The following is a 14,689-nucleotide window of genomic DNA, read 5'->3' as shown; positions in this document are numbered from 1 at the left end:
ATAGTGTCATCTCAGATATTTATATAGTGGTATGTTTTAAAGTGCACTTTCGTCTCCGCATAACCCTTACTCTTGATCGGTGCATTGCGATACGGGTAATACCGAGTGATGCCAGAGGTGTACGACTCCTGGTATGACGCCAAAGGTACAAAGAAAGGGTAAACAACTGATAGTAGATCAAATGGAAGCTATCTATGTGTTGTTTTTTTCTGTAGATGCTTATAAAATTTGATGAACTCCAGCAACCATGATTACATTTTTAGTGAAGCCTTGGACGCTTACGACTGTCCCTCGGATGATGCCGGATCCATGCACTTGAATTGACATTTGTTGACTGTTGTTTATTTCTTGCAATGTCTGTGTAGATTGTCTTTTCCACGGGTTTGTCTTATATTTTGTTTTGCGTGTAGTGCGGTTTCCTTGCACGTACTGCATTGTGAACTCGGGCAAGGAATCTATCAAATTTGAGAATTGTCATTCCACACTGTTCAATCAACTATTTAAGAATGCATCTGTGACCCATATTTGTATATAACATGTCACACAAAGTATCGTGTACAGGGCAGTATATCTGACCCCCGAGCCATACTTCCAATACTTACTGTATAGGAGCGGTTTATTCGGGAGTTTAAAGTGATATTACCAGATATGATAGCCCTGTTATGTTATAATAGTCTATACTAAATATATGAGTAAAACATGACGACCCTCTTTGATTTTGGTGGCCATTGTGAAATTTTCAAATGATTATGACCAAAAATAACAGCAACCAGTTGAACTCAGTAAAGGCTTATAAGATTAATTTGTGAAAATATGGGATTAAAGGCACAATGTGCTGTTTGTCCACCGTTATTTTCAAACCAATTAAGTGTTCATATTTTACAGACCTACTTTTAAATTAAAAAACAAAAAACCTCAACAATATAATCAATAGTTTCCTTTGAAAAAACTCAACGCCTAAATTGTGTGCATTTTTTCCCAACTCCCAACATATTCTCGACATATAAAGGAAGCACATAAAAAATAGGCAGTTTTTTTTATCTTTATCAACATTAATCTCCAGGAAGAAATCTGTATATACAACCCCAACCCCTGTGTTCTTATGACGTGGATTAGTGTGTATCCATCACATTAGGTAACTTGTAAGTAATTTATGAACAATATAAAACCCATGGTCTATCGTTTATATTGATAAGAAATTGCGCCTCCATCTTAAAAAGGAGGATATAACCATGGACCATATAACAAAAAACTTATTTCTTATTTTCACCAATGGTTACATGTGTAATTAATTATACAGGCCTTATGTAAGAGCTAAATCTGCCTATTGCAGACCTTTCTTTGGGTCGTAAATGTTATATAATTTATTAATTAGACATGTATTAACATGACAAGACCATAATCAACCCTCGATGACATCGGATGGCCCGAATTTTAAGTAGATTAGAACGGTTCGGCCATTTAATGATTTAAAGCGGCATTATGGAAGACTACAGAAAGATCTGACAGTTCTCACTATAATAGTTTAATATGCTGAAAATGTCAGTTATATTTCTTCACTCTGAGCCGAGAAATCCTCATTTTAATAACACTGTAGCCTCGATTATCATTGTTACCGTTGTTACGATAATAAACAAAGTCTCGATTATCCACTTTTACGGTTAATCATCAACCGCTGTTGAACCACAGATCGGATTTACATCTGTTGAAAATCGGACCCATCAGATGGCATCGTGATTATGGTCTTGTCATGTTAATACATGTCTAATTAATAGTTTATATAACATTTAAGTCCCAAAGGAAAACCCACAATAGGCAGATTTAACTCTTGCATAATGCCTGTTTAATTTTAAAAGTAGAGAAACGAGGCTAAGACTCGAATGACCAGTACGGTGGTTACGGTCAATGCACACATCTTGTCAAAACTAGAACCATTGATGACTTCGCTCAAAACAAAGTATATATTCATTTGGTATTATCTATTTTTGAAATATAATAGTGAGAACGGCCAGCTCTTTATCTAAATCTTACATAATGCCCCTTTAATATAATGCCATCTAGTTATTTTGGGATTGAGGCGGTAGACATCATCCTCACTTTTGGCATGTCAGCTTAGCAGTGACATTAATATAATTGGAAAGATTGGTTTTAAGAATATTACAAGCATTCATTATTAAGTTAACAGATCTCGACATGCAAAGGGAAAACGCCCATTTTGGAGAGGCAACCAATGTTAGTTATAGATTTAACAGGAAATGCGAGAATGTATTTGCATATTTTTATTGCATGATTATGTTTTACATGGGCCCTTACGGTAATGCTACAGGCCCGAAGCTAGCCTTTTACATTGGACGTAATACCAAGCCAACGACCAAACGTGCTCATAAAGCCGAGTGACATTGGTTGGGCGCCCACGACGAGATTGACGAGGCGCTCAACCAATGTCACTTAAAATTCAAACAAGTCACATTCCAACCCGATTCCGAACTTTTCTTTTTTCTCATAAATTATTATAGACACGCTAAATTTTTACAATGTTACAATATCGCAAATTCAGCCTCAAAATTGAAATTATCCGTCATTTTCCGCTCCTCTGATGCAAACCCTATTTTCCAAAATTTCCTGGGGGAGAGCCCCCTGTGACACTATGGGGACAGATGTGACACTTTCTTCTAGGCGTTTCTTCGACTTCACGATGTGACACTTTCTTCTAGGCGTTTCTTCGACTTCACGTTGTTGGATCAGTTATTTCAATCACCAATTAACTGACTCTAGAACACCGTTTATGGTGTTACTAAGTTTATATAATTAAATACATACAGCAAACTACAAAGTTATGATAGTACTTTTCGAGTTATTAAAATATCCACGGTCTGAGTTTAATACCTTTCTAACCCAGTCCAGGACGGCTTAAACTTGGCAAGAGCGCCATACTTCTTGGTAGTTCTACATAAGGTTCGCGCTAGGATGATGTGTTCACCATAGGCTCAAAGCCGGGGAGTACGATGTTCCCTTCTCGGGCCGCTCTATGATATCTGAAGGTAAATCAAACCATATCTCTCCTATATAGATATTATAATGCGTCATCTATTAGGGCGGGACAATTACCATTTTGGGTAAGTGTTTCGTATAGGCACCGTTTTACGTCAACACTATTCTAGTTAATTGTACTAATCTGTGCACGAGATAACTGGACTATAATAGGCCTACCCTACTTCCAGCAAAGGATACTGACATAACTGTCGGCGAGTTAGTCTAAGATAGTAGTAGAATAATGCAAGCTACTTCATTACCCTCGTTTTCGTCACACATCATGTAGGTAACGAATTTCTATATTAAACAGAACACCTTTCTTAAAGCTAAAATAAACCTTATAGTATTACACACGTAAACGCGTCCATGGTGTCGTTCGGCGTGGACCTTCAAATATAGGTACATCGGCGCACACAGAAGCCCATACCCCGCCCCCAGAAGCCTTTGCTCCGGCCCCGTTCCCCACAACATTTTTGGATTGGCTACGGACCTGTGCTGAACTTTTTACTATTAGAAATTTGAGCCCCCACATAATAATATCTCTAATTCACAAAGTCTACTGAGTATTATAAATAATGTAAGAGGAAACTGGACGAAGTAGAAACGCGTGGTCTGAAACTGAAATAGCAGTTTTTGTTCGATCGCAGATCTTGTGTATCCTTTAAGTGGCAATATTATGGTTTGGAACCAACGCAGGTAGCTTACGTAAAACTAAGTGTTAATATTGTTTTTATTGATTCGTGTGTTTTATGAAAGTGGTGTTTTAATATCGCCTTGTCATAACATGTCTGTTTTCTATAATAAAACCCTTGTGTATTGATTACTCTTTATATTTATATATATTAAACTCTTACTTAAAGTGGCAATGTGTGCTATACATTTATGAAAATGAGGTTTAGGGTCACACACTGAAGTTACCGCACAAAAGAAGAATTGAATTTTGTTATGTATATAAAAACAATACGTTGTGCTGGTATTATTCTGTAAATTTAAAATTATTCACGCCCCCGGTGATTGCTAGTATTGGCGAATGTGTTATATGAAACCACACTGTTCCACATAGCAATTTGGTATGGAACAGTAATCCAAGGATTCCGTAGTATAGGAGGCAGTTTTGAGGTGTGGTTGCGGTGCTGAACCAAACAGTCCCCCCTTCATGTCATGCTTGGTATGGAATAGTAATCCAGGAGACCTGATCTGCAATCGTCGTTTAAAGACCCACATCCAAACGTATATCTAAATGCGTGGAAAACAAAATAAACTATTCGATTGGTAGGAAAATCCGAGGTCGCCAGTGATGTACGTAAACAAGACACAATGACAATCCAAATGTGCTGAAAATGGGGTTTAACTCAGCTGTTCTGGCAAAATACCAGTAACCACGATCTAAAACGGACCTTAATCTGTTTGTGACGAGATCATCAACCCCATATTTTCCTGAAAACATTTCAACTTAATGATACGTTTAAAGGATGTATACTACTTGGCTGGTGACAATACCCCGAGTTTGTCACCTATCCAGTAACTGACGTACACAGGGTCATTCTGTCTACAACAGTCGATAACATATCATTTTAAGACAGGTTATTTAGTGAATTAAAAAATTGATTCATTATCAGTTGATGTAAGGTAGGTATTTGAAATATGTATGAAATCATTATTATTGCCCGAACAATCAGTGAACTTCGCTGAGAACTCAAATGTTTACACTGACTGATGTCATAGTGTATTATTTCTCATCACACCTAAATAATAATTATCGTTTGATGATCGCCCGACAATATTTGTTTTGCCCGACTCCGGATGGCTAAAGACCGCCTCCCACGACTTGTACGGGTATGCAGGAAGCCGAGATGGTTTGTTGATTCTGACGCCGACTCACTAACCAGGAGGTCCCATGTTCCTAGTGATTTTTAAGTCCTGCTTCCCTTTGTCAGTGGTGGAGGATGAAGTATCTGCCAAAGAAAAGCATCTGGTCGTGCGGATGGGGCGGGCAGTCGAGGTCCCGTGTACACCATTGATCATTAGAGTAGCGTGCCTATCACTATCAGGGCACACTGCACCGGGTATGCCCGTGTTGATTATCAGGAAAGTAAGACATTAACAGAAACAGAGAATGTACCTGATTGGGTTGCTTACCATACTGGAGCCACGGTGGCTCAGTGGGTAGGGCGCTGACTCAGTAACCTGGAGGTCCGGGTTTCGATCCGAGAAAATTCGCCAGGATTTTCCAGCGTGGTTTTCCCTTATCAGTGCTGCAGGACAGAGGACCTGGCAAGGAACAGTTTCTAGTATTTTGGAGGGTACGAAAAACTAAGGTCCCGTGTACGTAAAAGAAACCTGGACCGTTGAAATTCAATATATGAGTAGACCGCAGCACACTGCATTAGGCCAGTAGGTGTAGAAAAAAGCACGTTAAATCCCATCGCATTTCGCAAACAGGTTTATATGATTTTGTATATAATATCTCATTTTGACGAGATAATAATGTATGTATAGATATAGGAACAAGTAACGTCTATTAGTAGTAGTAAGTATTAACTTTGAGTGTGGAAGGGGTCACTATATTTACAGGTAGACACCGTGTAATTTACCTGTATATTTCCCTTCCCGTAATCAATAACCATATAGTGAAGACCCTGTGCTCGAATCAGATACAGATAAGATAGAATAGTCCAGGCCAAGCCACTACTAGATAAACCCGTTCAAACGCTTACCAGTGAGAAAACGGTATACGTCAAGGAAGTTTTGTAACAGTGTCTCTCTATTCAGTAGAAAACGGGTCGGTGGACTTGATTCGTTGCATACTAATAGAGGTAGATAATACTGTCCTATAACGCACTGTGACTGATAGCTGCACGTATCGTGTTATATTGTGTGCCAATAAGAGCAGTTAAGTTTAAATGACACATCAGTCGGCTTAAACTGACAGTTTTACATCTATATAGGGTAAAACGGGGCCAATATTTGATATATATTCAAATTGTAAACTTGTGGTTGGATTATACGTTGCGGTGAACACAGGTATGTATGATTACTTAAATAAATTTTCATCTTTATCATTTGTTAATACATACGTCACATTTTCAAGCAGACAGGCGTGTTTATAAACTTCCTAAATGTGTCCAACTATATATCCAGTATAGGTTACTTGAATATTTACTTATAAGTGTTCAAATCTGCTATTATAAGCCTACCCTTTATTTACGTGACTACACCTGTCAAATCAAAGTTTTTAATATACCTTATATACTTATGTATGTATAAGCTTTAATTATGTTTAATATGTAAGTACATGACCGTGTTATATTACTGTATGAATATACCTAATGCTTTCAAAAATATTACTTTTATATGCTTTCATTTGTAATACACAATTTGATAATGTTTTTGATTGACATCTGTCATAACTATAAACGGTGCTTATTGTATTGCATCAGTAGAATTTCATTATGTAGGTATTAGGTACGTTTCTAAATCAATTGGTTTCGTGATTCAATATATAGTATAGAGCGACGGAGCGTGTACGTAACTCTAGTAATATTTGTTGCCGTCATATTAGGTTATGATTTCTTCAACTAATGTAAGTATAAAGCTCTGTTTTATCCAAGTATACCTAAAATGTGTCGATATTTTTGCATTCATGGATGTATCTACACGACATGGACGTGTTTATCACTTATGCTGTTGGATTTTTTTTTTATTACATTATGTAAATGAAAAAGCTTGAATATCCACAAATTTTACAGTAGTGCTGTACATTTGTAAAGGAAACATTCTGGATATATTTAAGTGATAAAAAAAACTGGTTATAATGCTGAATGAAAGGTAAAACTTCAAGTTTAGTTCGCAACTAGTTTTCTCACATTGTGCTATAATTGTGTCTAGATAGAACGTGTCTATACGAGGGGTTGGGGTAGCCTAGGGTCTGTTGTCGTGTTTCGAGATCTAGCAGGCCGGCCTCCTCTCATCCTCGGTATCCCCAGTGTTCTCATTCCGTTCTACTCCACTATACCCTGGGTCAATCCATCGGGCTTCCACGATTTCAAATTATTTCCCCCTGGCCTAGTTTACAAACTAGTTGTTTCGCGTTCGTTTTATAAGGGTAGATAACCATATTCATGTCCATTTACTGAATGATTTATGTAAATAATGTATATATTTCTAATTCATTTATATTTAATTGTATTATCAAAATCTGTAGTATGTGTCGCTGATTTCAAATATAACATCTATATGTTTGACTTTTGTTATTATTATTACTTTGTCTGAAATGTTTTTTTCTGTTATGTTTATTATTACTGAACTTATACTTGGCAATTTGATTCTCAGTAAAACTCTCGAACCTACATATAAACGTCCGGTCTTCATTAATATATTATATAATAATTGTAATTTGTTATTAATAAATACGCGTTTAGTATGATTTGGACTTCTCTCTTTTAGGCTACCTTCCGGCTAATTGCTAACCTTGTCTCTTGAAGGGGAGCATTTTCGTTTTGCTTACAGTACCTTACCCGATGAGAGTTACTTCTTTTTGCCAACTTCCTTTGCAATTAACGATTTATGTGATTGGTCGATAGAAATAGTTCAATCATCAAGGGCAGACAACTTGAAAACATTAACCCAGGGGTTAGTGGAGTAGAACGGAATGAGACCTCCAACGGGAAAGACCCCTGCGCGTACGCTAAGATAATAATAATAAAAAAAAATAACTTGTCTGCCCCCCCCCCCCATGGTAGCGACGTTAAACCCCACGAACAACAGCGTGTCTATTACACTTTTTAAGTTTTAAACAAAAACACTGGATTGTCTCATCTATCTTGACAAACATATAACAAATGGGGGTAAAATCCATTACTTAACACCTGTAAGCAATTCAGGTGATCTTATCCGGACGGCTCAATATTTGTTAGCTTAAACTCAGAAAATCTCCTCAGAATATACATTCAGACTACTTCAAAATACCGATACCATTACGATGTTCTTCTTTAGAACGATGGCTTCCAATGTTTCAGATCGGTGAAGTATTTATTAATTTCCCCTCTATAGAAATTGAATCCACTGGATGTGACTGGTACATACCAAAACAACGATAAAAGCAAGAAACGCATCAGTGGTGTAAAGAACTTTTTAAAAATTAGATTGAAACACATAAACTGTAATGAATTGTATACACTCACAATTTTACTCAGTGATATCGACTTTCTTTTCCTTTTTACCACTGAGCTGCATTGCTTTTATTTCCAATAAGAAATTTTATTCGTTCTCATGCCCCTATTCTTCATCGAGTCCCACCCCAATCCAATTGGCCACTTTTTCATCGTCGTCTTCTTAGATTATTAGATCGCCCCACTTTGAACAATAGTGCTTTAGAACTCCTTTCATTAGAACAGCAAGAAAAAATGCCAAAAATTGTAATGCTTTCATGGCTTACTATTAAAAGTCTAGTGGCTGAATAAAAATGTCTGTTTTGCCTAGATAGTTCATGTATCAAAGTGACTGTTATAGCCAGTATGCACTTTATGATTGATTTATAGCGCAAAAAGTGTGAAGAATTGTGTTAAAAATCTAAAATAGTCTGTCGCCCACTATAATAAACGCCAAACTGTATTAAAGCTGTTGTTTATATTAAGGAGTAGAGTGTTTGAGAGAAGGAGGTTATTAGGATAATAGGCCGGTCTTTAACACCTGTTTGATGATGAGGTAGGCAGAATCGATTTCATTGACTTGAAAAGAACACCTTTCAAGTTCCAGTAAACCCATCGAAGTGAAAATGCTTCTGGATACCCTGCTTATGATAGAAATAAACTTTTACGGAATTGTAATGCATGTTTCTGGGAAACATTGTTTTTGATTTATATGAAGTTGCGCCATATTTAGTCTAGCAACTTCAATTTTAACTGACGTTTCAGAAAATAACTATAACTTTGAAACACCTAGAGGCTAATGTTATCATCCGATTGACTTTAAATTTCTACACTAATGATTTTCAGCGGCAACCCCTGTGAACTGCTCCGACGACTTTGCCACTGTGGATGAATGCTTCGTTATTATGACAAAAGCAAATTGTAAACATTGGCTCTAGTTACTGAGACTTTATGGAGTGAGTACTGGTGTTAGAAAGTTGGCTGATAAGTCAGATGTTTTCTCATCTATTCACCTGTTAAATACAAAAGCACAACGAAAAACGAAAAGCTCACGGGAGGTGGTATCAGGTGTTTTGTATAGTGAAAACATTCCCTTCCTCGCACACGACACCCACGACTGAACCTGGGATAATCTGGGAGTCAAAGTAATATTTGGTTTGGTTTTGAAGAGTTTACCTTTCATAAATGCTGTATAGTGGGAAATGGAATATTATAGAAAGCAAGCCAAGCCTGTTTATATTAAATTGTTTATCAGATTTATTTAATGATGAATTCTGTAATATCTGGATGATGCGTGTCTGAATTCAAGATCTGTAGATGAAACGCATGTTAATCTTTTTATACGCCCAATCTGCCTTGGAAACGATCCAGTATCAGACTTGGGTTGAAGCTGAAACAATGGACACCGAATGTGAATAGGACGGGGATTTCTTTAGTTGGACATAGCAGTAAACCAGCATCATATTGAAACCAAAACCACCCCAAGGCGAAAAAGGATCCGAGAATCAGAATACTCCCTTCACCTTTTCTTACGCTCTAAAAATATGAGCTGATCTCCGAAACTGCATATTTTGATATGCTGCACATGGAAATTTGTAAATTTTGAATTGAAATGGTGTTTAATTGTATACTTTTCAACCGGGCATACGCTATGCAGTGTGCTATGAGGGGTATTTTGCCCGCATAGCAGTATTTCCGCCTACTTTTCATCGAATTCCAATTGCCAAGGGTTCTTTAACGTACACATCAACGTGTACACGGGACCTCGGCTTTTCGTCCCATCCGAACGATTAAAATGTAGAGGGTTTAGTGCGAATTCTATTCAAACTAGGTAAATGTTCATTCAATAACTCGCTTGCAGTGAGAGAAAGCCGAAGAAACCGAAGAAAACCCACGAGGTTAGGCAGTCGACCCTACTTCTCCACACTTACAAGTAGGGGATCGAAACCATGCCACTTGGCTCAATGACAGACCTTATGATCTAAAGCCACCCAACCCCCTTGTCCTCTAAAGATCATTATTCCATGGCGCATAAACGGAGTGGCTTTAGATGACTTTTAACACAAGAGGGATCAAGTGGCTAAGTGGGTAAGACGCTGGCTCGCTAGCCTGGAGGTCGGGTGTTCGATCCCTGCATTGGCCGAGAAAGTTCATTCAGATTTTCCGACGTGATTTCCCCTTGTCAGTGATGCAGGATGGAGGGCCTGACAAGGACAGCTGTCTAGTCGTTCGGATGGGACGAAAAACCGAGGTCCCGTGTACACATTGGCGTGCACGTAAAAGATCCCTTGGCAGTTGGAATTCGATATAAGATAGGCCGTAGCACCGCTGCCCGGGCAAAATTTCCCTCACAGCACACTGTATGGCGTATGCCCGTCTTCATTAGCCCAGGTTAGGAGCAGAACAGTAGGACGTTAAACCCCATTTCATTTAATTTCTTTTAACACAAACTTTAAATCTAGTGGTAAAACAGTTTCTTGTAGGCGTATATATACACCTGTATTTATCATATATGTATATTTCATGTCTAGAATTTAATTATAAATATAAAGCTTGTTTGTATAGCACATATTTCATTATGTTCTATAGCCTAAAGCTGACGGAGTGCAACGTCTTCTATTTTACCTATACACTACGTCATTTTCACTTCATTAATAATAAGGAAGGTAAGAGAAATAAATGTATACTTAATTGAATACTTTTATCCTGTTAGCTTAAAGGTATTCTATATGGTGTTTGTTTTTTTCTTTGTAATACATATTTAATGTATAAACCATGTATTTACGCGTCTTGCGTCACGAATAGAGAATAAACTTTTCTTTTGATAGATTGATATTTCCTATATTAATCTAATTTTTGTCTTTTATAGGGCGGTGTTGGTTTAGCGCAGCAGTAATACGAAATGAGGAGTTCAACTTAACAGACCTGAGTGATAATCTTTATTTTATATTTATTAAACACTCGGATCGCGTACACACAGAATACGGTTAAAACGTAATGGCGTCACGATGACGTCATTTCAAAATGGATATATCTGAGTACCCTAGTTATGAGGCTATTTCTGATGCTATGAGATATCGACTAGACCATGGTTTGCGTATTATGTGCTTAGTGTGCCGTAATCAGGAATCTATATGCTTTAATTGATCAGTGAGCTGGCAGAGGCATTATAAATAACCAAAGGTGTCAAGCATTTGCAATATGATAGATCTTTTGGTATGAATTTTTGACATTTGAACAGAAACAAAAGACAGAAACAAATCAGCGGTGTGGGTGTATATGTATTTTTTGTTATAAATTGTGCTCGTTTTTAAGTCCTGTCTTTTGTTCAGACCGTCAAAACGATACTAATTATTTTAAGTTATAACGTTAAATATTTTGTGCTCAGTTTTAACGTTAAATATTTTGTACCCAGTTTTAACGTTGTAAAGCTAATTGTGTTCGGAGTTAACGTTATTTTGTTGAAACTTTGTGCGAATCTTTCCACGTTTCATTAATATTTCTAAGGAGTTTTCACTATTATTGGATCAAGATGCAGAAAATGAACGGATTACGTGACGCTCAGGTAAGAAAACTACACCATAACTTATACTTGTATACTATTGCCTGGCATACATGACATATTCCTGTGTCTCAGGTCCCCTCAAATAATGACGCACATAGCTTATCAATAATTCACAGTATTGTTGACTTTTTGACAAGAAGTAAATCGCTATGCTTGAACAGAAGATCATCTATCATCAATTGGTGACAAAAATCAAATAAAGGTCTTAGATCTTCTATCCTAAAAAAACTCTTATGAAATCCCATTCTGAATAACCCTAATCGATTTATTTGCTAAGAAATACAATTTTCAAAAGAGTAAGCCGTTTTATATTATTTTTTATTTGTCGATAATACTCAAATAGTGGAATGCAAGTCCCCAAAATTAATCCAAGCATTATTAATATCCTATTCAAATATGGCTGACTCACTGGTTGGTGTTTAACGTCTGTTTGCATGGTAATGATATCGCAGACAAGCATTGAGAGAAGTGGTAAATTGCGCCTGTTTATCAGTTCGGATGTCTGATACTGAAGGACACATTTAGGCAAGAGTAGGTTGCGATTCCTCTCTTCCCTGTATATCTCAGTCCACTAGCACATGTCTGGTGGCACATTCTTCTCCGCATTTGCATATAATGATTTGGTACGTTCTTTCATCCCTATAGTTTACATATTATATCTCTTCTGGGATGACTGATCGTTGACGTCGTGTAGATCTTGTCATCCAGCTAGGTTTAAACTAGGTTTAAGTCCCATATTGCACTGATCTGTCTTCTAACCACACGGTTGAAATCAGAAATGATGTAGCTTAAGGTTTCGGAATGTTGCTGTGTCCCTCGAGTCCTTCACTCGCAAGTCAGTCCTCTTCCTCATTCCCCTTAAAGGACAATATTGGTGCCAGTCATTATCACATATATGATAGAGCTGGTTAAACACATTCCAAATATAATGTTAACACGGAGATCATTGCTACGATAGCTGAGTAATACAAGTTTCCTGAATCGGAAGTGACGAACGCCAAAGGAAAACACGAGTCATACCTCTATATAACTGACTGATGTGACGAGTGATAACAGATACACGGCCGAATTTCTGCTCACTAATAATTCCTTCCAAGACCAAAAGTTGCTATATGGGACTGTAAGAGGATACCTGACAATTCAATAAAGTAATTGAATGTCATTAGATAAGAGAACACGTGAAAAATAGAAAAAGTCCGTACATTCCCTTGTTTATATTCATTCTAAACTTTATAAAAACATGGTAATGCACGGACTTTTTCTGTTTTTCTTTCGTGTTCTCTTATCTAGTGACAGTCAATTCTTTTTATGAATTGTCAGATATCCTCTCACAGTCTCACACAACAACTTTTGGTCTTGGAAGGAATTATTAGTGAGCAGAAATTCGGCCGTGTATCTGTTATCATTCGTCACATCAGTCAGTTATATAGAGGTATGACTTGTGTTTTCCTTTGGCGTTCGTCACTTCCGATTCGGGAAACCTGTATTACTCAGCTATCGTAGCAATGATCTCTGTGTTAAAATTATATTTGGAATGTGTTTAACCAGCTCTATCACATATGTGATAATGACTGGCACCAATATTGTCCTTTAATATCAACGTGTAATGGAATCTATACTAACTTTAGCGTGCTTCCGTCCTTCGGGGCCCTCTGACACACATTTCTGATTTGCAAAATGATTTCTAGTCTAGAGTCCGATTTGTCATTCTCGAGTGGCAAAGGCGGTCATTTCTCGAAATGCTTAATTACTTTTGATTGCGTATAACTTTAAACTTTACACTGTTAAAATTATTATATATTATTATGTATTTTTACCCTTTTTTAACTGGCAGAAATATTGCCATCGTTTTAACTGTATTTTAACATTGCATGTTATTTCACAGTCTGTAATGTATCTTTACCTCTAGCTATTATACATCCAAGGTAAAATTACATATCTGTAAATGGAGTATATTATGTAAAATTATCATGATGTTAATGTACATAAATTTTTACAATAACATTTAATACAAAAGAATATTGTGTATTTTGACAGAGTTTATGTATAAATACCTCATAACTATTGTAGAATTATATATTATGTAATTTGCCATGGAAACATTACTAAAAGGAATGTGTTTGTCCCCGCTTGGCTAATTAGTCCTATTTTCTATCCTGGCGAACACAAAAAGTTTTGCAGAACTTTCAGCCGAGCTCGTAACACAACATTCTATAATGTAAAGAAATTGTGTGAGTTAGTTGTATTTTACGTCCGCTTCCACCGAGGTGATATCGCAGACAATAAAGAAATTAAATGAAATGGGCTTTAATGTGCTACTGTTCTGCTCCTTACAATAGAAGAGTAGGTGGCATGACACCGTCCAAGCAAAATGCCCCACACAACTCAATGTATGGCATATGCATGTCTTTATTAGCCAGTTCGGTGCATTCAGATTTTGAATAACCTATTTCTCTCAAATGGACTAAAGTGACTAACAGAACAGTCAATATTTTTCACAAAATTCGATGTGTGGTCAAAGGGGGAATAACCGATGTGATCACTATTTGACAGTACATTTACAATTTACAATTTTCTGTAAAATTAATACTTTAAACGGCATTTCTATTAATATACAGCTCATATAATGTAAACTAACATATGGTTGTATTACTACATTAAATTTGATGTAATTTTACATAAGCCTTTTATCCATATGCAACGACATTTACAATTTTTTGTAAAAATAATACTTCAAACGGCATTTCTGTTAATATACAGCTCATATAATGTAAACTAACATATTATGGTTGTATTACTACATTAAATTTGATGTAATTTTACATAAGTCTTGTATTCATATGCATCGAAATCGTTTTAAATGTAAGTTAACAAACCATGTGATTTGACAAATCCTGCACTGTATTTTTACTATAGTTATAACTGTAAATATACATATAAT

At 36.6% G+C, this 14,689-nt stretch overlaps 1 protein-coding gene across 1 annotated transcript in view; it reads left to right on the top strand.

The window, feature by feature from the left end:
- Positions 1 to 5,925: 5,925 nt before the first annotated feature.
- The window catches only part of LOC126818389 (high affinity cAMP-specific and IBMX-insensitive 3',5'-cyclic phosphodiesterase 8B), a 137,973-nt gene continuing 129,209 nt past the window's right edge, over positions 5,926 to 14,689 (top strand). Inside the window, exons 1-2 of the mRNA XM_050545785.2 lie at positions 5,926 to 6,057; positions 11,053 to 11,748. Coding sequence (XP_050401742.1) covers positions 11,716 to 11,748 — 33 coding nt within the window. The 5' untranslated portion in view covers positions 5,926 to 6,057; positions 11,053 to 11,715. The remainder of the gene's footprint in view (positions 6,058 to 11,052; positions 11,749 to 14,689) is intronic.

This window comes from Patella vulgata, chromosome 4 (assembly GCF_932274485.2).
Source record: "Patella vulgata chromosome 4, xgPatVulg1.2, whole genome shotgun sequence".
NCBI lineage: Eukaryota > Metazoa > Mollusca > Gastropoda > Patellidae > Patella > Patella vulgata.
This window is presented reverse-complemented; position numbering and strand designations above follow the sequence as displayed.